The 25,794-nt window shown below is 33.1% G+C and overlaps 2 protein-coding genes across 5 annotated transcripts in view; one reads left to right on the top strand and one right to left on the bottom strand.

Moving 5' to 3' along the window:
- LOC118186822 (uncharacterized) overlaps positions 1-25,794 on the top strand; it is a 370,423-nt gene that overhangs the window by 320,715 nt on the left and 23,914 nt on the right. The window lies entirely within an intron of this gene.
- LOC118186817 (uncharacterized) lies at positions 1,545-18,968 on the bottom strand. Its single transcript, XM_035356970.2, has 4 exons — positions 18,816-18,968; positions 15,317-15,580; positions 8,983-9,099; positions 1,545-4,060 (listed from the first exon to the last, which is right to left on the bottom strand). Exons 1-4 carry the CDS (start codon positions 18,861-18,863, stop codon positions 3,986-3,988), a joined length of 504 nt encoding a protein of 167 aa, XP_035212861.1. The 5' UTR covers positions 18,864-18,968; the 3' UTR covers positions 1,545-3,985.

Genomic DNA, 25,794 nt, shown 5'->3' with positions numbered 1-25,794 from the left:
GAAAGAAGCAGAATTAAAAGTGAATTCAGCAAAATTTAAATTCCAAGCCAAAGAATTTCTATACCTGAGCTATAAGATAAGACTTTCGTCAAAGATTTTCCCACATATAGAGCCTCTATTCAGTTTAAAAAGGAAAAAGGCCAGATTCACTTGGTCGGCATTAAGCCAATACGACACTTGAAAAATTTTAAGTGGCATTAATCCAAACTCTCGTTTTGAAATTTCCTGAAGCGGACGGTAACATACTTAGTCCAACTGAAAGAAATTATGCTACTAGGTATCCTGTTAGTGTTTAAGAGTCCTGTTAGTGTACAAGAATTTCGAGTTTATTTTGGGAAAATGTCGATTACCGCGTACATGAACCATGCCGGCACTGTAAATTAGTATTCCAGTAAGAATTTATCACCCAGATTCATAAGATGGGTTGTTAAATTGCAAATACATATGTTTAACTTAATAATTAAACATACTCCCTGGAAAGGCAATGTTTTGTGGATGTTCTGTCACGGACTAAACTAGATGATGAGGGGAAAGAAGGGAAATGTGCCATACTAACTTCTAAAATTTTAGATTTACCACATAAAATGTTTATTATAGTTTGCTTGCAGAACTGCTTAAATACCCGCAGATATTTTAAATTCAGAGTCTGCTTCCAGAACTGCAAGCAGACTCTGAATTTAAAATATCTGCGAGTATTTAAGGACTGAGATAATTTGAACAGCGTGATGTAAAAATAATTAAGAACAGTATTTCAAATTACAAAATTATTGCTAATCTTCTGTTCATCAATAATAATAATAATAATAATAATAATACAAGTTGTAGAGACATTAGGTATTTTTCGAAGCAGGCAAGATGAAAAATTAACAACGCCTTCGCCGGGAATCGAACCGCGGATCTCTCAATTACTCGCTGAGCGTGCAGACCACTACACCACGAAGGCTCGCTAAGAAGGCGGGAGAGATACCTTATATACTCCCCCTTTTAAAGGGCGACTGGGACTTTTTAGAGAACCCAATCGCCAAATCCTGGGTGAGGAGAATCGTCATTTAATTCGGGCGCTACTGTAGAGACATTAGGTATTTTTGGAAGCGGGCAAGAGGAAAACTTTGCAACGCCTTCACCGGGAATCGAACCGCGGAACTCTCAATTACGCGCTGAGCATGCAAACCACTACACCACGAAGGCTCACTAAGAAGGCGGGAGAAATACCTTATAAAGTAATAATAATGACTTTAAGATCGGTTATTCCCATGAGTTTAAGTATTTTATATGAATTGCATGATAGCATATCAGACGATCTCGGAGTAAACAGACCAGAGGTTAAAGGAAGCTTTATTTTCCACAGTTACAAAAATTTTTAACTCAATATGTCAAGACCTGTACCTTTCTTCAGTTAGATAACGATATTCATTATAGCCCTTACGGGTACCTTTAATATAAAAGCTGATTTCCCTGATCAAATTGGGAAATTGACCTATTAGGTACCTACTCACATTGTGAAAAAATATAAAAGATATTTTCTTTTGATAGATGATCATCTCTCGAAGTAAGTAAAAATTTATTTATTTGTACAAATGGCAAACATTTGGCCACTAAGCCATTAGTCTTGATCTTGCTTCCTAATACTTAAGAACAATAGAATTAAAAGATAATAGTGCTTCTTATCCGTGGATCGCTAACATGCTTTTCATCCGTGGATTGTCCGGTGTTACAAAGAGTACAGACTGAAGAGTCTTTTAAGTCGAATTTTAAAACGATGGACATTCAGACAATCATACTCAGTCAAAAAACGAAATAATGCCACGGCTACAGGGCGAGGAAAACCTGGAATAAAAGGCTTTGAACTAGTGAGACATTCCCAGGCCTTTCCCTTAGCTTCATTTGATGGGTAGGAGGCAAACTTCCTCTTAAATTCTAATTTAATTAGGATTTTTGCAGAATTAAAAGTCATACAATTATTAGTGGTTTGTAGAATAGTCGTTCCTTATTTTGCCAAGAAATCGGCTCTTTCATTTTCCTCGATGCCACAATAAGCAGGAATCCACTGCAAGACAATTGAGTCAGCCAGAGTACTGAGAAGCTTCCTAATCCGTTCCTAAATTCTTTCGAAAGTGCAAAATTTATTGTTGGAGATAGCTTGTAAAGCGGATTTGCTATCGAACAAAATAACAGCCATAGGGAAAAGTGGGTGAAATTAATTCTCCTCAAACGAGCTTCCACTAAATGTGTTGCAGATTCAATTTTAAATCATTTTGTATTAAAATAAGGACCTCGAGTTAAAATAATCTCTGACAACGGAAATCACTTCTTAAGTTTTTGGGAAAGTGTATGTTTCGCATTAGACACTAAAATAATTCCTTATCGACCACAGTCAAATATTGCAGATCGGATGAGCAGAAATATAATTAAAATTATTCGCAGCTATGTAAGAAATTATCAGAAACGTTTGGGACGATTGCGTCAATGAATTGGCATTTACGATGAGAAAGGCCAAATACAAAAGAAACTCAATACACCGAAAACACTGATTGAATTATTTCTTAAAAGAAAGTTGACTACTCCACTCGAGAAACTTTTTTTTTTTTTTTTTTTGTTGTTGTTGTTGTTGTTGTTGTTGTTGTTGAAAAGAAATCTGCAGATTTAGGATGACAGGCATTCAAGAATTAGTGGATGAAGAAAATGATAATTCGGATATGGCCCGTGCGAAAGAAGTTGATTTTAAGGCGAGAGATAAAGTCTTAATAGTTGAGCATTCTCTTTCATGTGCACCAGAAGGAAAGGCAGGGAAACTGTATTGAGAGAATGAAGCAAACAGTTGTATTTTTGAAAAAGACAAAATGGTGAAAGTACAAAAGCAAATGTGGACCACATTAAGCATTATTATGAACATGCTGATGCGCCACTATTAAGAGAGGCTCTGCGAGAATTCCCTACTTTGAGCAATGAACGGCCATCTACAGCTTCGACATTCAGAGTACAAGATAAGCAAAGAAAAGAAGGTATGCCAAACAGGCTGAGAAATGAAAAAAAAAAAAAAAACGGAGGTTCGAGAAAACATCAAGGAACAAATGAACAGTGAACCAAAGCACCAAGAAGAAAGGAAAAAACAAGAAATTTATCCAAGGATCAAAGAAACGTTCAAAGATTCTTGAGATGTGACTATCAATTGAGTGCTTAACAACGACAAGTGCAAGGTCAGCGAATACAAAGTACAAGAAGAGAAGGCCAGCAGCAAGCTTACAGCAAAGAGGAAAATGGAGAGTCATCCAAGCCGAAACCTTCGTTTTAAGCGGTCGTCGGAAGAGGAATGAAGTCAATGGTCCAAATTCAGGAAAATGAACAAGAGGAAATCTTCGATGGCAGATCATCCATCAACGAATCGGTCAGCTACGCCTAAATGTCTGCAACCCCAGGTAAAATCCATGCGGTTAAGGAAACATTTGAAAGCCATTGGTAGAAGACTAAGAAAGCCATCGGCGACTGGATAGGGGAATCCGAATTCTCCAAATAAGTGCTTTCCTGTGAGGAATTTATTCTGGGGATCCTTTTTCCTGTCCTGGGAGGAATTTACTCAAAGTCGGATTAGAGAATTCCACAGAAGCAAAAGATAAGTGAAATATTACTTTATTTCTAAGTATTCAGTTTATTTTCTTAGTGCAACAGCTGCCACTTTATGTTGAATTTTGCTTTAAGCAAGGACATGCTAGTTTTATTCAACAAAAAAGCAATTTAGTTTAATGTATGCATTTGTCTTGAAGGATTTTATTTTGTATGTTAAAACACAGTTGAGTCTAGCCCAAGGGATTGTGATGAGTAACATTTTGGCACGATTGAAAAATAAATATTAGCAACTTCTGTACTTATGATGTAAAGTTCAAATTGAGTAATCTCTTGAACCTTAACCACCAGTAGTCTAAGTCAGTTCATTTTCAGGAGAATACTTTCATTTGTGCGTTCAGCTAACGTACAGAGGAAGTCTTTGTCATAGTCCTTTGTAGACTCTGTATGAATAATAAACTCCAACTCCGGAAGAGACGCAGCAGAACATGGAGACTCCCTGGAATAAGAATAAAGAATATTATAAAACCATGATAATGTTTATTAATCCCAATATCAAAAGTTTATATACAATTTAACACTATGAAATATGAATTAACAATAAATGTTGAAGCCTAAACGTTTTGTATGCTTTCAAATATTCATTAGGTATCTTTCCTTATTTTGTGCAATTATCCAAGTTTTTAATAAGAAAATATTTTTGGACATTTTATTTGCTTTAAAAAATAACAAACTGCAATCAGACGATATATTGTAATAGAAAATTGCCGAATATGTCTTAGAACGTATTAAATTTGAGATATTTCAGGCAAAACTTTTGACACAGAACGAGGCCCATTAATGGCCGAGCGGTAAAGACTCTGAACATTGGTTTCGGCCCAAGGTTCGAATCAGGCGAACGGGCTGGCTGCTTGGGCGTTTCCGTGGTTTTCCCCATATGCAACGTGTATACGATAAAGTCCTCCACGAAGTCATTCCTTCCTTATCGGCAGATAGCCATCGAGTACTTTGCCATAATCAAATAAACCAAACCAAACCAAATTTGATGTCGAAACTAAGAATTAGAAGGCTATTAAAGTTTCTTTTCCAAAGTTCCTAATATAACTCTCTCATCTATCGAATTAGAATTTGATTTCATATCGGTTAGTTGACAAACATGACGAATACTAAATCAAGATCAGGACCAGTTAAAGCCAAGTTATCATTTCCTTATTGTTTTAAAGACACTGTTAGAAATGTTAACCATAGGAATGATAAACTGTCAACTAATCAAATCTTTATACATAACTACATTCCTAATGAAGTATTGACAGCTTGTGAGTTGAATTTGCATATGTAATTTGCATAGTCTTAGTTTTATTCCGGATCATTTTTGTGATTAAATACAACCATAGCTATTTATTTGTGGGAGGAAAGTTTTCATAGAGGGATTTTAAAAGAAAGTGACCGGTATTCAATATGCAAGAGTTAAAAATTCATCTTGTTGGCAAATTTTCATAGAGTTTTTTTACACTTATATTCTGCTAACCGATAATATAGATCATATTTCCCCGAAAGTCAGATTATACGCTTTTTTTTTTTCATTTGAGGTATGTTAGACACAGATAAATAACCCTTAAACTGAGTTTGTCATTAAACGTTTAATGATTTTTCAACTTATCCCCAGCCTTTTAAGAAACAAGGAAGATTTTTAAACAATGATGTACATATATGGATGTCTACTGTAGAGGTCTTTGGAATTAAAAAAGAAAAGTAAAACTTTCATTTGGAATGTACAAGAAACTATCATAAAACAATATTTGATTAAAAATTGAAGCAAGAATAGCAGAAGGTCCTGACTTAATCCGATGCGAATCCTGAAATGTGTGTTAGCATATAATAATGCATGTGTTTCAGTAAAAAAAAAAGGAATTGTGTTAATAAATTTGATAATAACTTATAGCTGAAAGAAAGAAAACTGATATCAATAAACATTGCAACAGTCCATGATATCAGGTCTTAACAGTGACTTCTTGAGCTCTTAAAAGCTAAACGACAGGCTTCTAGGCTTTTCGCTCTAATTAAAAGGAGTCATAATATTTTATACGCTATAAGAAAGATACTGTCATACATATGAACGTATTATTTTGTGCTATTAAAGTTAAGTATAATTCAAGCAGTAAATGAATCTTTTCCAGTTTTGTTTCAAATATTTTTTCAAATGGTAGCAAACAAGTTTATTAATAAATAACTTTTTGGGTAACAACGTTTGCGGATTTTGTTTTAAATTACTTTTCATGTTCTTCAAAAATAGTTCAATCTTAAACTTAAAATGTTCATAAAAAGAATAAAAGAAGCAAAAGATTTTAAAATGTCCATTACCTTAGAATATTATATTCTAGGGTTTTCCTTTTATAGTCCAAAATTTTTGGAATAAATAATTTTCATAATAATTTTAGCTTTCATCCAGATAAAACCTTTTGACTTTATGTTTAAATTATATTGCATAATTTTTAATCTCATATTCATCAGTTTACGAGAGTAAAATAGTACTTCTGTAGACAACAGTTTTCCTTGGTTACAAAGCCTTCAATGCATTTAAAACTTCTGTTATTACGCGTCGAATTCGAGCAGAAACGAAATGTTTTTCACACCCCTAAAACCTGAACGGTATCTTTAATATCATTAATATCAACAGAGCATAAGTCGTACAAGTTCTAATTATCTTTTGAAACAAACAAAAACAAAATGTCAGTAGCCTAGTAGGATGATTAAAATGAAGGAGAATAAGTTTGAACACATTATCGAACAACACTCTAGGAAACTTGAATTTTGTTTAAGACGTATTTTCATTCAAAAGCAACACCTTCGTCGGAAATGAATGAATAAGTTGACATAACACTTCTGAATGTGGCGTTGTGTAGCAAATAACAGGTAAGCAAAGGCTCCTCTTTATTCCAAAAAATGGTGACCAAAACTTTCTTAGAAAATTTATGTTCCGAATGTGTCCAACTGGGAAGATCCACTGTACTTACATATTATTTTCTCTTATTTCGCTCCTGGGCAATGTGGTGAATCCAGATTTTCTTGACTACCACTAATCATGAATAAAAATCATCTTCATCAAAGTTAGCGCAAAAACAGTTCTCGAGAACAATTATTTTGTGCAGGAAATAAAAGGACTGTGCAGCGTTCACTTAACCATATGGGTTTCAGAAGCCAAAGGCTCGCGACAATTCAACTTATCAAAACCTGCCACCTTGATCATCACAGAAGAGAATGGGACTATTCGCCATGGCCATTTCGCCGTCGGGACGTTTCGCCATCAAGACATATTTTTTCATACACGACTGTATTATATCTTGCCGTATCATAATAAGTTGATTAAAATTAAAAACTCTGTTTAGTTTAAAAACTTAATTTAATTTAAATTTATTTTTGTGTACAGTTTTATAGAAATACACCGTTACACATGACTTTTTAATTTTAAGAGAATAAGGTGCTAACAAGCTTCCAAAGTAATTCCGTTTTTCATTCAAATTTCATGAAAATGTGAATTTCCTGCTTGTATGAGTGATTTCTCTGAAGCAGCCGATTAAAATTTCAAGAAATTTTGACGAATCATGTAAATATTGTACCCGCATGATTTTAAAATCCATAATATAACTTTTGTTAAATCAGAAGTTTAGCCCCAGTTCTCTTTGACTGACATAATTTCCAACTAACTATGCGTAATTTCTTCATATCTCATACTTGTAAATAACTATATATATTAAAAGCAACCTTTATTAAGTATACAAAAGGTAAACATAATTATTAATTTAAATAAATTTAATGCGAGTATAATACGGCAAGAAGGAAAGACATAATACAGTCATGTAAAGAGAAGTATTATGGCGAAACGTCCCGACGGCGAAACGACCACGGTGAAAGTCCTAGATTCGTCACAGAAACAACATGATTGGGTCTTTGACGACTGGGAACGAGTAGCATGGATTGGTGAGTCTCGATCCCGAATTCATCACGCTGATAGTAGTTTATAAACATAACGCCAGCTACACTGAAGCCATGGGTCCACCATACCAAATTGTAACTGTACAAGGTAATTTCAACTCGGTGATGGTTTGAAGTTTTTTTTTTCCTTCTTTGCAAAATTTGGGACATTTGTTACTTGTACTGAGCATCCTTCCTGCATCTAAGTATACGTTGATCTACTGAACAATCACTTACATTAATTCATGCTTTTCTTCGAACCGTATGGAAATGAAATATACCAGTAGGGTGATACTGAGGTGGGGGATGGGCGATACTTTATTGAAAATTGCGGGATTTTAATACCGACTTTAATGATCTTTTAGAACTCTTAATGATTTTAGAAAATTATGCAAATTATTAATTAAATATTGAATCACATGAATGATAATCGCCAGGCGGCTGGCATTACTTTAAAGTAATTTCTGATGGTGTTCTTCACGTCTATGTTTTTGAGGTGTATATTATTTCTTCTTTCATCTTAACAAACACTTTCCTAGGTCATTTTTTCTTACTTTCTCTGTGCTTTTCTTTTGTGCTGTGTCATATTCAGTTTTATTTTATTTTATTGGGCTTCTTACTGATAAATACTTATGATTTTTATTTTTTGTGTTTTGCTAACTTTTTGATTACTCCGGGTACTGGCATTAGTTTTTTGGATGTTGAAAATATCTAATAGTAAAACTTAATTTAAGGCTGTTTAGTCATAGGACCATCCTTTAGAAGATTAGATGGGAAGGGCTGCGCCCAATTACATTACCAGCAGAATAACTACTCCTGCCACCGATACCGGTTTCAACCATCTGGTTCAAGGAGCTTTCTATGAATTCTGCCAACTGAAATGGCCACCAAAATGCTCTCCCACTATTTTGGGAAAGTCTGGAAAAAGTTTTGCAGGCACACAGAACTGTCTTTAACTGACTTAAGGCAAAATCTAGAAGATCTTTGCCAAGCTATACATATGGAGCACTTCTGTCGATTTGTTAAATTTCTCTGCCTTGTCGTGTGGCAGCCGTTATCAAGTCCAAAGCAGCAGCGAATCTTTCTGATGAGGCTTCTCTAATTCAGTGGCACTTCCTCGTACAATCCTTAACCTATTATATGAATTTCTTCCGTGATCTCATCCAATATTGCTTCACAGTTATTAAATGTCATAAATTATTAAAGGCCTTCTACTTATTTTCGGAAAAGAGAGAACAAAAATTTATTGATTTCTAGATATGTTTTTAATTAAGTGGGTTAGAAATTCAATAGAAAACGGAATTGAATTTTTCAAATGCAAGGGTACAAAAATTCTATTCATTTCGTGTACCTGAAGAACGCTAATTATTTAAAGAGATTGACACGCTTAGATATCAATAATGATTTGAAAATTTATAGTTATTATTGACTAATGTAATAATATGTTACCGATGCTATTATGATTTCAGTCTCTCTGGATCCTGTAGCTCTTTCACCAGGATAAGCAACGGCTGCAATACTGCAGGCAAACATCAGAAAGCAAAATACTACATCCTGCATTAAAATCTGAAAGAAAAATACACACGATAATTTTTTTTTTATTCTTATTGTTTAAAAATTATTTTTCCAACTATATATTTTTAAAAGATGCAAATGAATCAAAAATTTAATTCGAAATGAAGTCATGAAATTCTTTTGGTTCATGTATATGTAGTTAATCATTCCAGATAAAAGAAATCATGATAACTGTAATAAAATAATATTCTTGAACTAGCGTCGAGTAAGTAAAATCCTGAATTACTGCATACGTAATTAATAAGTAATTATAGTATATTAAAGGATGACAGTAAGGCAATTTAACTATGGAAATTCTGCTCATCATTAACAAGAATCGCTTTCGATATTATCAGTGCATAAAACAGGCATCGGTAAACATTTTTTGGGCTGCGGGTCAAAATCTGTGTATTAAGAAAACGTTTCAAGTTAGTGGTATTTTCATTTTAGAACAGTTTTATGATAAGACAAATTTTATAATAAGATAAATTTTATTGAGTAAATAATTACGATATTATTTAAACACAAAAATTATATTTATTATAATTGTAGTCAATATAAAAACAAACATAACTAAATGAAGTTAATTTTCTCTTCTGTATCACTGGCTTCTCTGATGAATTGATATCTATTTAATAAAGTCTGGATTACGGTTAATCGTCTTAAGATGACTAAGCATCTGAATTTTCCGTAGTTTAGCTGCTCCTATTTTTACTTAAAATAAATGTTATGTATGAAAATATTTGCTCGCATTTATAAGTTGAACCGAATGCGGACAAAAAGCCAATTTTTTGGAATTATGGATTACGGATCGGGTTTGCCAAATTTATCGATTTCTCCTTGAAATTGTGCTACAGTTTTTTAAAACGCATGTTCGTTACAGTAACTTTTGTAATCGAACATAAATGTTATTGTTATTATTTATTGTCGGTTTATTATTTTATATATTCTTCAGATGCTGATTTTACATTTATGCTTTGTAATTTATTTTACATATTATACTTAATTTTTGGAACTCAGGCGGTCACTGGAATTTATGAAATGGGTCATTAGGTGGCCCCCGGGTCATAGGCTGCCGAGGCCTGGTCTAAAATTGAAGTTTTAAATTTATGCACCGAAATTATATTCAGTGATGTTTTTCATCTTGTAGAAGGTTACTCGATGATAGTAAATATGAGAAGGCTGATCAACAGCTTTATCTTCTTGAATTCATTTGTATGCTACAATTGAACTGTCTTGGAGATGGACCCTGCGAACGTAGATGATAAAATATATAGATACTTTTAATTTCATATATTGGGTACCCTAATCCCCAGTCGCCCTTTAAAAGAGTGAGTATATAATGTATTTTCTCCCTCCCTTCTGCATTTCTTCGTTGTAAGAGTAGAACACTCGGCGCGTATTCGAGAGGTCCAGGTTCGAGTCCCGGCGAGGGCATTGCTTATTTTGTATGTTTCTTGCTTCAAAAATCCTAATGACTCTACAATGTGACTAAGCATATATAGAGACTAATTTTTTTTTTTACTTTCTGTTGAATTTAAATATAACCATACCATTTAAAAATTAGTTTTAAGTCGTGGGTTTGCTAACAGTGAAAGATCAAGCTAAATCAAAACTGTCAAGGAAAGGTTTAAGCGAACTCGGTGTAATAATTCATAAATACACTGACTACCAATAAGTATTTGGACACCTGCGATAGAAAAGAAAAAACAACTTTATTCAAAATCAATAGTTGGTAGAGCCTCCACGAGAGGTAATTACATCGTGGACCCTCCGGGGCATACTTTACACAAGTCTTTGTATGACAGCTAGTGGTATTTTCTTCCACTCGGCTTGGAGAAGACATAGAAGTTCCTTCACCGATTTTGCACGGGTAGTGCACCCCTGAATTCGGCGATGCAACTCGTCTCAGAGGTTCTCGATAGGGTTCATGTCTGGATTCTGGGCAGGCCAGTCCATTCAATGAACTCCATTGACACCATACCAAGCCTTGGTTAACGTCGAAACATGACAACTGGCATTGTCGTCCTGAAAGTATCAGGGGTCCAACCCGTAAAACTGCCACAACGTAGGAAGCACATTGTCATCCAAAATAGTGCAGTAGGCATCGGAGTTGAGCTTACCATGAATGGGGACCAAGGGTTCCAGCCCATACCAGGAGAAACACCCCCAGACCATAATTCCACCTCCGCCGAACTTGACTGTTGGCAAAATGCATTCTGGCAAGAGACGTTCTCCAGGTAGACGCCAGACTCAGACCCTGCCATCCGAACGGTAAAGGGTGAACCTTGATTCGTCACTCCAAAGAACCCATTTCTACTGATCTACGGTCCAATTTCGATGTTCTTTGCATCACATTAACGGGGCAGCGCGTTTGGACTTTGTGATCAAAGGCTTATGGGCAGCAGCACGACCATGAAAACCAAGCAGATGTGCTTCCTTACGGATGGTATTCATTGAAACAATACTCCCGGATGCCTGTTGAAACTCCTCGCGGATGAGGGCCATCGGTTGGATGCGGTTCTTCCGACAGCACTCGTCGGTCTCTATCTCCTAGTTTCGTTGGTCTGCCGACTCGGAGCACATCATCACCGCTCACCTTTCACTTCTTAATCACATAGGCCGCTGTTGATTTTGGGTACTTCAGATCGCTAGATATGTCTCTTAAGGATCGCCACATTTGTGATACCCGATAATTATACTCTTCTCGAAATCAGAGAGCTCCGAACTGCGAGGCTTCTTGCATGCGACTAAAGCCGATGCTGTTTCCTACACGATATATACCGGCGGAGTCCGTGACGTAACTTAGGACCGCAGATATCGTCATTTGCATAGGTGTCCAAATACTTATTGGTAGTCAGTGTATGTCTCTTCTTTTCCATCGCTTAGTATTCCTTGAAATTAAATCTTAATATAATTTATATACGGGAAACTCATGACTTTAGTCCGGTCATGTCATCTATAAATAAGCATATTTTAACAGCTAAATAAAACTTTTTTCCACTTTAAATTTATTTAAAACTGTATTTTATTTCATAATTTTATGAAATAAATTTGTAAACTGCCGAATAGTAAAAAGGAAAATCACTACCTCTAAATGTGGAAATTAATTTTTTTAGATAAAGGGAGCAATAAAATACGCGTGACGTCATCATTTCTTCGAGATTTTTCAATTTTTCCGATGACTTAAAATGTACATTTAATTTGCATAAATTTCTGTTTTACTTAGAGGTCTTTACTTAGAATAATAACATACCTTACAAAGAAAAATGAAATCTCTGTTTAAAAATAAATTATTGCTAGCAAGTGCGTTAACCCTTACCTCCAAAATTCGGCTCATCGTGTTAAAAATTCCGAAATAATTCTGTATCTGGAAGATTATTTGTCTGTCTATTCGAAGATGCAAAAATCAAAATTCTGTGATGATTTGTTTGATCATTATGCAAAGATATGTGAGAAAATTCAGCACAAAATAAAAAATGAATCTCCAATTTTCAAAGCATTCCTTAGGAATACTGTTTTGTCTTCATAAAAAAGTACAGGCTAACCTCGATTTTCGCACAGTTCGCTATTTCGCAAAATTTTTAATTTAAGTTTTTTTAAATAATTCTGTCGATAATGAAAAAATTTGCCCGCACGTCAACAGTTTTCGGCTCACTCGTTTTCTTGTGTATTTGTTTCCTCTTACTGTCGCCAGCAGAGGCATCTGCGGCCGTGAAGAGAGTAGAGCTGGGGTAATATACATCACAGACACACATTAATTCCTACAAAAGCTGGCTTCCTGGTCAAATATTCAATATAAATGACAGGGTTTATTTTGGAGAAAAATGCTTAATCGTACATTTTTATCGATAAAATAATCAGTTGCCCCAAGACATAAAACTTCCAAAAACCGATTGACATTCTTCTTGGTGGAAACTTAGCTGGTAGGTTAAAATTGAAGCATTTGGCATTTTGACAAGCGGAAAAACTCAGAGCTTTGAAAGGTAGAACTAAAGCATTGCTTCCAATCATTTGGAAAGCAAATAGAAAAATATGCCTGGATTACTTCGTTAATATTTAAAGATTGGTTTTTTTTTTCCATTTCGTTCCAACAGTTAAGCAATATTGTAAAAATAATAATTAAAAATTTTAATCTTAGACAATGCACCAGAACACCACTTGAACGATATAATATGAGGGCAATAAGGAATCAGACCGTCAAGACATCTGGCAGGGAAGATGTTCCTACATTAAGAGATTTTTAAAAGCATTATCATTTATCTAATGCAGTAAACAAATCTGAGAATCATGGGTTGAAATAAAAGAGTATACAATGAAAGATTCCTGGAAAAAATTATGTCCACAAATGATGAGTATAAATTTTGAAGAAACTTTGGAAGTTATAACAGATGAAATAACTTGCCTAATGAATGAACTAAAACGTCATCAATGTTAATAAGTTGATTGAATCTCTCTCAGTAGCAATCTCAAATGAATACTTAATTGAGCAACAATGAAATACACAGTAAAGTGAGGAAGAAGAAGCTGATTAAAAACGTTTAGACTTTGACAATTAAAAATATGAATGAAACTTTCACGTATCTTGACAAATTTTTTACTATTATGGAAGAATGTGATCCCAATGAAGAACGTATATCTCAGGTGCGTAGGGCGATTGAGAGAGACACCCCATGTTATAAAAATCTTTATCAAGAAAAGAGAAAAAAAGATGGCACTCAACTAACTCTTGACAAAAGTATAAAGAAAATGCCTGAAAACACTTAAACACGCCTCATTAACTTCATTATTTTGTGCGTATATAATAGATAAATAAATGTTTTAAAACACTGTTTTTTATCCTTATTTTTTACGCCTCTCTACTTTCGAACAAAACATTCTCACACACGTCAGGAACCAATTATGTGCGAAAGTCGAAGGCCATCTGTATGGGTGAAACATTTCAAGAAAAATCAAGTCTATGGAAGGAAATTAAAAACTACAATATTTTGCTCAAAGAAACAAATTAAAAAAATCAACAAACGGAGAAAAAACGTTAAATAAAGCAGCGTAAAACTAGTTTACCTAAGAAATCCTTTTATTATGTTACATAATACAGTGAACTTATCAGGACCTGTGTTTCTCTTGATTTGCTTAGGAAACATGATGTGTCCTGAACGGGAACAGGGAGCTTACTCAAGCTATGTTCAAAACAGATGTGGAATGGACAACACAAGCAGGAAGAGTTGATTTTACCCTTTATTCTCTATAAGATTACTGGTGCTCCCTCACTTCGGGATATAGAGACCAACCACTTGTGGTCTGAACGTAAAAATATGAAACTACTAACTAAAATTTTAAATAAGAGCTAATTTTGAATTAGTTTACAAATGCCTAACGCTAAGACTGGCCTTTTAAATTATTATGTATGTAGTACGCAAACTGTCGAAACTACAATACGTTTTAAAACATTAAGAGGACTAAACCTCTGGACTTAAAGGCGGACAGCAGCTGATTGAAAACTCGCGTGTAATGCAGTGGCAAGGCGGCTCACTTCCTCCCTCTCCCTCTCTAAGTCTTGGCAAAGAGCCACAACTTAAATACTTGGGCGTTAGCAAGTACAATTTGCATAAACAAGTTAACACATTTAATTCTGGACGGAAGTGGAACATAAGAAGTGATAGTAAAGTTTTAAAATAAAATAAACGTTAGTAAAACTTAAGATCCTTACAAACTTGTGCGTGTTTTGAATTAAGAGACATTCTTTTGAAGTTTTAGATTATACAGGGTGACTCAAAAATAATAGCGAAAAGTAAAATCATTTTTTTCCATACACTGCGGACATTTTAATGCGAAATGAAGAAACAGGGATCATTTTTATATTTCATCTTCGCAAGCATTCGATGTGGATATCATTAGTGACACGTAGAGATTTCTGAACTAGTGCATAATATGCAAGTGAGGATCATGTATGTCGTGTTATCAGCGCTACCAGCATCAAATACATGTAATGAAGAAATAAGAAACTTGTTTTTTCAATTTGTTTTTTCATTTCATACCAAAATAGACGTAAGAATAAATAATATTTTATTTTCCATCTTTATTTTTGAGTCCGATTATCATTTAGTAAATGTCCTAAAAGCAAAAGATAACTGCATCTATCTTCAGATAGCTGCTTATTCTCATGAGGACCCATCCCATACTACTATTACTTTTAACGCTGTAAAACCCATTATGTTTTCTTACTTACCAAAATTGTTCCATTTAAAATGGGTTCCTTGATAATCTTGTTCGTACAATACAATAACAAGTTGACGAAGAAATACGCAGAGCTCACCGTCAGAAGGAAAAGTACGGTAGGGGATAACCTGAATTCATTGATCACGATGCGAGTTTTTCCTGCCAATCTGAAATAATGTTTTCCACGTTGAAATTCAAAGATATATTTCGGGATTTCATAAAAACTTTCATACGTTGCATGTCCAACAAGTCCAATGACTACAGCACTTAGAATCTGTAAAACATAAAATCAACCTTTAAATTAAAAATGGAACTAAGAAATATTTGTAAAGCTTGTACTTAGCTGCATATTATAGGGTAAATTTTTATGTTATAAAAAATACCGCCAGTTATGGCAAACACAGTCTTTTAACAGTGTACTAGAACTCTGAAATATGTAGATGTTTTTTCGCAGTTGTCGTTCATCTTTAAAGCTGTAAAAGAATTTTTATCTTATAAGAATAGATAAATGTAATAATGCTGTGGTAAAATGTAGATTTTCTAGATATTTTAAAACTTTTATATAAAAATTGTTTTTAACTTTCAACATAAATGCAGGTCAATACACGAATATGTCCGATCTACAAGTCTTCGATGTGTTTGTCTTGTTATCGATGTTGTTATGCTTCGATATAAGCGAGATAAACTGAATCAATAAACAATTTAGTAAGGACGATACACGAGAATTCCCTCTAGAGAAATTTCAAGTTTCACAGGAAAATCTGAGACCCGGATTCTCGAGAAATGTTTTTAATCCTATTTCAGTATTCTTGGTTCTCAAGCGAAATTTTTAGAAAATTCGAGACTTTAAATTCTTTTCATTTACCTCCCAAATCATAATTTCTAGGATCTAAAAGTTACATTTACCAGTCAAACTGAGCAGTCTTTTCCCATATGTTCAACTGAACTGCGCCTTTTCATATGTGTATTATTCGATTATTTAACTTCTTTAGGTACGCTGACACGTATGTATAACTTTAGTTGCTTTTAATTAAACTTACTTCAAACAAAACAAATTAAAAATATATAGGATAGTCATACAATGCCAAGTCGCCTTAAAACAAAATACTCCTTCGTATGACAGTAATAAAATAATATTTTATTTTAGTTGATAATTATTGCTTTGTTTCCGAAAATCAGACTAATCTGTATAAATTGGATCCGAAAAAAGGTATCACTTAACAATCTTTCAAGCCATCATTACAAAACTGTGTAAGACGAACTTGCTACATTTGCGATAAATGTAAGAATACCGACATATATTCAATATATGAAATACTTTAATTCATCGCTTGCCATTAATTCAAAGTTCGCATATGTGGTGTGTAAATTCTATCTGCCTATTTATTATTTCCCAATCCTTACTGAATTGGAAAAACATTTACTGAACAAAATCTAATCAAAAAATAAATAAAAATTTGGCACTTTAAAGGTTTCGTTCCTAAACAGATTAAGATAAAATATTACAATAATTTTGAACGATTTTAAAACAAATTTAAAACTGTGATATTTCTTCTCAATGCATTTCATTCAATAAAGATTGATGCTTCAATAAAGATTGATGAAATGGAATCATTAATGATATACAATTGTTTAAAAAATAATTTTATTTAGGGTTGGGTTATTCAATTATGGCAAAGCACACAACGGCTATCTGCCTAAAGGGATGAATGCCTTCGTGGAGGACTTTCTAAGAGAAACTGGCTCGTATACACGTTACACATGGGGAAAACCACGAAAACGCCCATGCAGCCAGCCCGTTCGCGGGATTCGAACCTCGGACCGAACTACCAGTGTTAAGCGTCTTTACCGCTCGGCCGCTGGTGAACTAATTTTATTTAGGAATGGGAACAATGGCAAATATTCTGTATTATTTTATATTTAAAATTTTTTAAGTTTTCGCAATTTGTTATCAGTTTCATACTTTATTCGCATGCTTATGCATTTTTAATGTTTCTATTTTTCTATTTATACGTATTTTAACTGCGAAGTTACATAATGAAATAAACATTGGTAAAGACCTGCACTTATTAATTAAAATATCTGATGTGGACACCACCCGTGATTTCCTTGTATGGCCTATTAAATGATACCCACTTTTTGCTGCATTTCATTTAAATCTATTTCCTCCAATTTCATTGGAAATATATTTCTCATTCCATTAATTCAGTTTTTCGTGCCACGGCAAAAATACATAAAAACTCAAATCATCTTCATCAAGTACAGAAAAATACAGAAAGTAATGTATAGAAAAATATAAAACTCCTAATACAGTTAAAAACAGTTAAATTTTTCTTTACAATTAAAATCGGGGTTTCTACGCGAACACAAGCAATTCATGTTCAAGCAGGCATGAAAATTGATTTTTTTGGTACAAAAATTGAAAGTTTAAATTTGGTCCCACTCGGCAGAAAGACCATGAAGTCCGTGCATAAAATGACTTAATTCACTATTCTAGAGTTTCAAATGTAAACAAATGGCGGCCTCGCTAGGCTTAATTTAAAATTTTAAACTGTCTATAATTCTACATTTATTGCATGCAGATTAACTAAAGCCATAAAAACTCTAACCGAACATAAGAAAAACATCTTTCAATCAATTTTAATGCAAAAAATGGACAATTTACCAACAAATAACAATAAAAAACTGAGCTCACCAAGCCAGGTAAGAGAATGGGTATATATATTTATATATGGTGCTGCCAGCTGCAATCAAAAAGAAAGGTGCAAAGCTACATATTATAGCAGTCCCAAATACGAGTACAAAATTTCAAGGCTACTCGTTCTACGAATTCTAACGCTATTCGCTTTTGATTCATGCAGGATACATACCTATATGTACAGATGACGCGAAAAAATCTCTTTTGAATCCATTTTAAATCCACAGTCAATTTTGAAAAAAAAAAATGACCTTTATTCTGTCCGTACGTACAGATACCACGCAAAAACATCGTTGCAATAGATTCGAGAGCGGTCGAAATGGATATTTTCGTTAAAATATAATATCCGAAACTTTTCGGGATTACAGTACTTCCTTTAGTTCATACAAGAAGTAATAAATGTGATCGTTCCAGTTTAAAAAGTTTCGTATGTAGGAAATCACGTAATCTGAATAAAACTTTTGCCTATGTTTCAGTGTTTAAAGAAACTGAAATATCAGATGAGAAACAAATGATAATTTTTTTCCGAAACTGAAAATGCATCGTACATTTCATTTAACCTTCGAATTATTCTATGCAGGCTCAAAAATCCGAATTTAAAATTTCTTACTAGATCTTAATTTCAATTTGTATTATTATTACTCTGTTTCTGTAAGTGTTTATCGTAAATTAACTGTGTCGACTTGGGGAGGGGAATAAACAAAAATAAAATTTGAGAAGAAATGAAAATGCAATTCGTTTCACGAAAAGTATTACAGGCGGCTAGAAAACGATTATCGGTTAACAACAAGTAGAAAAGACCGAAACTTACCAGCTGGGCGAGTAGAAGTTCGTGCGGTGGTTTCGTCTCACCTTCCATACAGGTGCAAGCGGCGTCGAAATTCGAGTGTTTACTGCTATTGTGTCACTGAATCGAGGAGATATCAAATCTTATCTCGACTTTTGTCTTAATATGAACTACTTCGTGTGTGTCGTGTGTAATCAAGAGACTACTTTTCCTTTAATCTTAAGTAGCTGAATGTTCAATCGTCTCAAGTTCGCTGTTAGGGGGTTCTCAATATACTAATATATAGAGAAATGGTGAGAAAAAATATCAAATATCACTGCAAAATCCTCAATTTTGCTGTAAAGCAGCAAGAAGTATTGAAAAGAGGGTTTATCTTACTTTTCTTGATCTGCCATGATTTTATAGCGATGTTCTTATGCACATTTAAATGACTTCAGTTAGAACTTCACTGGTGGCGCGACGAATATCCAGCCAGTTCATGCTTTAAGAAATATTTTCAGTTTTACATTTTCATGATTACAACCCAAGTTTTCATGTGAAATTTTCCCTGATCGGGTGTCAGCTTTTTATACACGTGTCAGCTTTTTATATACCTTATTATATATTTTTAGCAATTCGAAGCATTAAAACGTTAGATGGAATAAGATTTGGCAATATTCAAAGAAAAAAAATGGTGATCCTTTTCCAATCCATGTTACGATAAAGTGTCACCCAGTAATGGGTAAATATCATTTAAAGCAGAGAGATAGCCTAACTTACTGAAGAATTACATCTTATAAAGAGAACACAGTAATCTGCATCCTGTCCAGATATGCTCATCAAATGACCGTGCCTTTCACAGAATGTTATCCACCGACCAAATTCACAGGAATTATAAATGTTAAAGTAGTTTTCTACAATTTCGAATAACCTAAAAAATTTGTAGCGTGCAAAATAAGCTTCATTACAAGCAGTACTTCGCATGTTGGAAATATTCCTTAAATTATGTATTTAAGAGGAATATTTTAATCGTTATTATTTCAGTTTTATTTTAGTTAAAGCAAAGCATACACAAAGGGCTATTCCTAGACGGTGAAATGTTTTCTTGGAGCACATTTTAAGAGAAAATTTTTCATATCCATGTAATACATGGGAAAAGCTCTCAAAATGCAGCCAGCCCATTCACAGCAATTTGAACTCGAGCTGGACTACCGGTGTTCCGTGATCTTACTACTTAGCCAATAATAGGCTATCATTACGAAAGCATATCAAAAATATATATATCATATATATATATATATATATCAAAAATATATATATCATATATATATCAAAAATATATATATCATATATATTTTTGATATATATATAGCATATCAAAAAAGGAATTATAACAGTTTAGTGCTTTAATCTTATTTATCAAGGTTAACATTCAGATTCACACTCAAACAAACAAACAAAAATTCATATAAAACAATTAATTTGGTTTCAATATCCTTCAAAAAATTAATTAAATTCTTCTCAAAACAAACTTTCAAAAAATATCAATATATTCAAAAATAGAAAAAAAAAACATGTAGGAATTTCTCCAGCTCAAATTATTTTATGATTCATATCATAATTATTTAATGTGTTAAATGTTATTAAATATGATTCAAAACTATACAAGAAAAAAAATTAGACCTCAAGTGTGACTAAAAATTCCGAATTTAAACATTCGTAAGATTATAAGCTTGTTACTTTTCCTCAGAGGAGAAAGCAATTCTCAGTTTTCTCAAAGCAAAAAAATAAATTTCGTTAAAATATTGAGGTACTACATTATATTGATTGTTAACTTATATTCGTTATCAATTCAGGTGAGTCTTTATTTAACATTCATTTGATGGAAATCTAAATAAAAAGCCATTTTCTGTTTCAAAATTGTTTATACCTACCGTAATTTGGAATATTGAAACATATGCTGTAAGCGAATGTAAAAATTCTGAAATAAAAATATCAAATTAAAAATTATATTCAATAAATTCACATCAATCAAATTAAAATTTTTCATCTTGTAAGTTCGTATGTTATGGAATTATGCCCGCAAAATTAACTTAAGAGGTTTAATTAACATTCTATAATTGCATTTTCTCATTTTCTGAAGTATAATATGATCAATATTATCATATGTTTCGTATCCAATATTATGTTTTAATAATTATCGCCCCTCGTTATGAAAACATTTTAAACTGTTACAGATAATAAATAAAGGAAGTAAGTTTAAATTATGTAATAAATACAATATACAATCGTATATATATAAACCTGGACAAACTACTGCATAATTAGAAAGATGTCATTCGAAAAACAGACTTGTAGACAGACATTGCCAGACTAAGCATAATCTTTATTGCTGGACACGAACTAATTATCGTGACTATTTCTCTTTACACGTGGTCATGATCTTAATACGCACACCACAATTTCGTATAGAGTATCACATTTTAAATAGCGGCGTAGCGGCACGACAATGCCCAGCAAAATGAAACAACTTCAGCGGGCAACAGAGCTGCAAGCTAACTGCGATTTATACAATATTGGCAGTGTGTTAAGAGAAAGGTTTGGGTTTAATTAGAATGGTTTTTAATTCTCATAGTTTAGGTTCTGAAAATAACTACGTCATCAGCGTTACGAAAGCTTTGTGGCATAGCTTAATCTAGAAATGACGCAATCCAGAGGAGTTATTGCAATTTTTAGAATAGAGATAGACAACTAAAGGGTTGCCGTTAATTTAAATTATCATTTTGATTTACATGTGTTTTATCTTACACTAGGAGCTTCGCTGACAGCCTTCGTCTGGCTTTTAAATATACCGGAAAAATGGCTGAAGGGAACCCTAAACGTTAAATTTAAAAACTGCGTAGAATTTTACTCTGCAGAACAACTTCATAAAAATGTTATTACGTATAACAAAATTACAATGAAATAAGCAATACCCCTTAATACAAATATTAATTATCCTAATAAATAAATTAACCAACTTCCTTTTCCAAAATCGTAAGAACTCAAATGGTATAAAGGAGGTTAAGAACTTTGTTTCCTAAAACAATCACTCAAAACTTTTCAATATCTTAAAAACAGTGAAATGAGCAATAAATAACGTAAAAGAATACAAAAACAAAAAATTCTGAAAAGCAAAGTATAATTAATGATATTTTATCTTATATTTTCAAGAGAAAAAAATTACAATGAAATAAGCTATATCCCTTAATATAAATATTAATTATCCTAATAAAAAATTAATCAACTTTCCGTTGAAGAAAACAAATCACGCAAAACTTTTCAATATCTTACAAACAGTGAAATAAGCAAAAAATAACATGAAAGCAACTCAAAAAACATAAAATTCCGCGCAGAAGTTTACTCTGCACAACAACTTTAAGAAAAAAAATCTGATGTATACACCACATGACTTCCTTGTACGGAATAACGGAATATTAAATTATATGCAATTTTCCTGCATTTCATCTAAACATATTGAATTAACAGTTAACGAATTTTGGATTCAATCTACTTCGTGGGTAGCGCACAAACCCCAATAGAATAAATGCTCTCTTTAAAGTTCACTATATTTATTTACCATACCGACACTTCGGCGCTAGGTTCCCTTAACAGTATTACATCTCATTCATTTTATAACTCAGAGGGCACAAAAATTATATCATCTGAAGAATTACCTCAAGTTCTATTCAAATACTATAATAAATCTAAAACGCTATATAGTAAGACCCCGCTTAACGCTGTTTCGTTTAGCGCTCTTTCGGTTTAACGCTCTTTTATTTGAATTGTGAGATTCCCCGAAATTGTACGCAGCGTTAGGCTTTCCGATATCCGAAGCATTTATCCGTGTTTGTTCTTTCCTGCGGTGTTATACGAACGTTATTTTTTATCGTTTCAAACATTTGTTGATGTTATTCTAAGTATAAATTATATAATATAACGATTGATATAGTGACAAATATTAGGATTTTTAGTTTTTATCATGGGTGATAATAAAAAACACGAAAATAAAGCAACAAGAAAAAGCATTTCACTAGAAACTAAAATGCAAGTGATTAGATACTGCAGATTAGATACTGCAGTCTCAAACTGGTGCTGCACTGATTTTGGCAACTTCAACAATAAGGACTATTCTTAAGTATAAAGAAAAAATACTGTCATTGGCAACTGCAACAACGACAAGATCTGCAACTAGAATTACCCGTTCTAGAAATAATACGATAGAGAAAAGGGAAAAACGACTTTCTATATGGATTGACGACGAAATTGAACGCAATATGTCATTAAGTCACCCAGTAGAAGACGACGACGGATTGACGACGAAATTGAACGCAATATGTTATTATAATGGAAAAAGCAAGAAGAATGTTTAATTACATTCAGGTGGAGGCAAGTGACACTTTCGTTGCAAGTCTAGGATGGTTTAATAAATTTAATCATCGAAATAATCTTCATAACATACAGATTACAGGAGAAGTAGCAAGTGGTGATACGAAAGCGGCGGCTGAATTCCCAGCGGCATTAAAAACTATAACTGAACGAAGAAACTATCCTCCAGAATTGGTTTTTAATATTGATGAAACAGGCCTATTTTGGAAAAGAATGTCAAAACGAACATTTGTATCCCATGAAGAAAAACGTGCACCTGGATTTAAAGCTGCAAAAGATCGCTTAACACTTCTACTGGGTGATAATGCAAGTGGAGATTTCATATTAAAACCACTACTTGTTTACCATTCCAAAACCCCCAAAAGCGATAAAAGGAATATCCAAATCAACTTTACCTGTAGTTTGAGAGTCTAATAAGAAATCATGGATGAATATGAAAATTGTCCAGAATTAGTTCACTGAATATTTTTGCCAGCCTGTTAAACACTATTGCGAAATTAAAAAATCTGATGTGTACGCCACATGACTTCCTTGTACGGAATATTAAATTATACGCATTTTTTCTTGCATTTTGTTTAAACTTATTGGATTTAATTATATCCACTTCGCCGACAGCGCATAAACCACAGTAGAATAAGTGCATTCTTTAAAATTCACTCTATTTGTTTACCATAGCGACAATCTGGCGCTAGGTTCACTTAACAGTGTTATATTTCGTTCATATTATAACTCAGAATGCACAAAATTTGTATCATTTAAAGAATTATCTAATCGTTGCCACATGTTCTATTCAAGTACTACAATAAAGCTAGAACGATGTATAAAAGAAATGAAGCAAACAAAACAAAAAAGAAACAGTTTTTCACAGACGATTGAGTATTTCTCATTCAATTAATTCAGTTCTCACTCCGCGACAAAGCAAAAATACATAAAAACTCAAAATATCTCTACTAAAAATTACTAATTATTAAAAATTAAATTATTAAAAATTAAGTAAATCTTAAACACATATTTCCTCGAAAAAATTCCAGAAAGGATTAAGCATGATTTAAATCGCAATAATAAATGAAGGCGTTTATCTTTGTTGTTGCGAAGCTACGTTTCTCTAGATTGGCAACAAATTCACTACTCAGCTGTTTCAAATGTAAACAAGCAATGGCCGCCATCAAAATAGGCTTAGCAGCACTTAAACAACTTTTAAATTGTTGATAATTCTAAAAATATTGCATACAGATTTACTAAAGGCATAAAACCGTAACGAGTAACAGAGTGGATATATTTATAAATATATTTATATACGTTTGGCTCGGCCGAATGAAACCAAAATACGAGGTGAACATCTACATGTTATAATAGTCCTATATACAAAATTTCAACGTTCTGAGGCTACTCGTTTTTGAGTTATGGGAGATACGTACGTACATACGTTCGTACAGACGCCACGAAAAATTCTCTTCAGAATTAATTTTAAAGCAGTTTAGTTTTTTTTTTTTTTTTTTTTTTTTTTTTTTTTTTTTTTTTTTTGAGGAAAAGAGTCTTTTATTATGTTCTTACGAACAGATATCACGCAAAAACATCGTTAAATTGCATTCGAAAGCGGTCAAAGTGGATATTTTCGTTGAAATATGCTGCCTGAAGCTTTTCGCGATTACAATACTTCCTTTTTACTTCGTACAAGGAAGTAAAAATCAATAAAAATGTATTATAAATGACAATGAAATATGCTCTTAAAATAATAATAATCTCTTAAAAACAGTTACATAAGAAATACGATGAAAAATCGTTGCCAAACCCAGATTTCTAAAAGAATGAAACTATTCAAAATGATGCGATTTCATCAAAAATCTATCAACAACAATAAGACGGAAAAATTATTGCCAAAATCACATTTTTAAAGATGTGAGATGTGAGAAGTGTACTCGGAAGCTTCATTTAAAAAATCTTTTAAAAATACAAAATATTATCATTTTTCCAAAATTCTTATTGTAAAAGCAGTCGCAAGGATGAAAGTTTAACGTGTCCAAAAATCAAAGAATAATAAACGTTTTTAGAAAAACACCCGTTGAAAAGGTGTTAAGCTCCCTTTGTTAAATAAATTCGTATTTAATCGATTTATTGAAACACGAAATTTATTTCGTAAAGTTCGTAAAATAGGTAAGTGCCTACGTTTCATGACGATGTGAAAATGGAGTGTATAGAGTAAAATCTCGCTTTCCTATAGCCCATTATGTCTCAAAATGACGCGATTTCGTCACAAAACATGAAATAAAAAAAATTCGAATTCGAATTTCGAAAAAATCGCTTCGAGATGCACTGGCTCTTGTCTAGATGTTCCTATGTACCAAATTTCGTAGCCGTGGGTTTATTAGCTTACGCGCAGCGCGAACGAAAGACACACACACACACAGACAGACTCTTTATTATATGTAGAGAAGAAGAGATATTCCACATGTAAAATTTAAAAAAATACGTAACATTAGATTACACTTTAAATTAGTTCTTAATGCCCTTTTTTTAATTTGAAAACGAACCATATCTAGAAATTAATTCTGTAACCACCGCATTGCTCATAATCCTTCAGACAATCAGATTAAAG

Source organism: Stegodyphus dumicola, chromosome 8 (assembly GCF_044657685.1).
Source record: "Stegodyphus dumicola isolate Sdum_Otavi_A_Nest chromosome 8, ASM4465768v1".
In the NCBI taxonomy this organism is placed as follows: Eukaryota; Metazoa; Arthropoda; class Arachnida; order Araneae; family Eresidae; genus Stegodyphus; species Stegodyphus dumicola.
Note: the sequence above shows the minus strand (reverse complement) of the source record. Positions and strands in the feature narration are given on the sequence as shown.